At 62.7% G+C, this 865-nt stretch overlaps 1 protein-coding gene across 1 annotated transcript in view; it reads left to right on the forward strand.

Moving 5' to 3' along the window:
* The first annotated feature begins 809 nt into the window (after window positions 1–809).
* The window catches only part of PEAR1 (platelet endothelial aggregation receptor 1), an 11,091-nt gene continuing 11,035 nt past the window's right edge, over window positions 810–865 (forward strand). The window contains exon 1 of the mRNA XM_031064328.1: window positions 810–821. Coding sequence (XP_030920188.1) covers window positions 810–821 — 12 coding nt within the window. The remainder of the gene's footprint in view (window positions 822–865) is intronic.

Genomic DNA, 865 nt, shown 5'->3' on the forward strand with positions numbered 1-865 from the left:
CGCTGGGTCTGGGGGTGCCTGTTGCCGTTTTGGGGGGGCTGAGCCCCACGGTGAGGAGCAGATGGGACGTGCTGGCAGCGTTTGATGACTCCTTGCATTTCCTGCCAGCATCTCCCCGTGGTTCCTGTTTTTCCCAGCGCTGCTGGGACCCCCCTGGTCCCCCCGCATTGCTGGAAGAGGGGGATGAGGCTGGATATGAACTTGGGGTTCCCTTGAGGATGAGGCTGGGGATGAACTCGGGGTTCCCCCGAGGATGAGGCTGGGTATGAACTCGGGGTTCTCCCGCGGGTGATTCTCCCGAGGATGAGGCTGGGGATGAACTCGGGGTCCCCCTGAGGATGAGGCTGGGGATGAACTCGGCGTTCTCCTGAGGATGAGGCTGGGGATGAACTCGGGGTTCTCCTGGGCATGAGGCTGGGGATGAACTCGGGGTGCCCCCAAGGATGAGGCTGGGGATGAACTCGGGGTCCCCCTGAGGATGAGGCTGGATATGACCTCGGGGTTCCCCTGGCTCTCTCCCCTCGGCAGGGTCCATGGGAGGGAATTCTGGCAGCGGCTGAGCAATTAATTCCTCCCTGCTGGGAGTTGAAGGGAAATGGGGGGAAACTTTCCCACTGACACTTTTTCCACCCCAAACCGGATGCTCTGGCCCCAAAACGCAGCGCGGGCTCTGCTGAGGGGGAGGACGAACCCAGGGAGCACCTTTGGGGTATCCTATGGCTGGAACAGCAAGGAAGCCCCGGTAAATCCAGCTGTGCTAACCAGGAAACCTCTGTTTCCTCCCTGGCACACGGCAGCCCTGCCCCGAAATGCTGATCCCGGTAAACAACACGCCCGGCACGGCGGGGCCCGGGGGCGCTGGGCC

This window comes from Geospiza fortis, unplaced genomic scaffold (genome assembly GCF_000277835.1).
Source record: "Geospiza fortis unplaced genomic scaffold, GeoFor_1.0 scaffold313, whole genome shotgun sequence".
Classification (NCBI taxonomy): Eukaryota; Metazoa; Chordata; class Aves; order Passeriformes; family Thraupidae; genus Geospiza; species Geospiza fortis.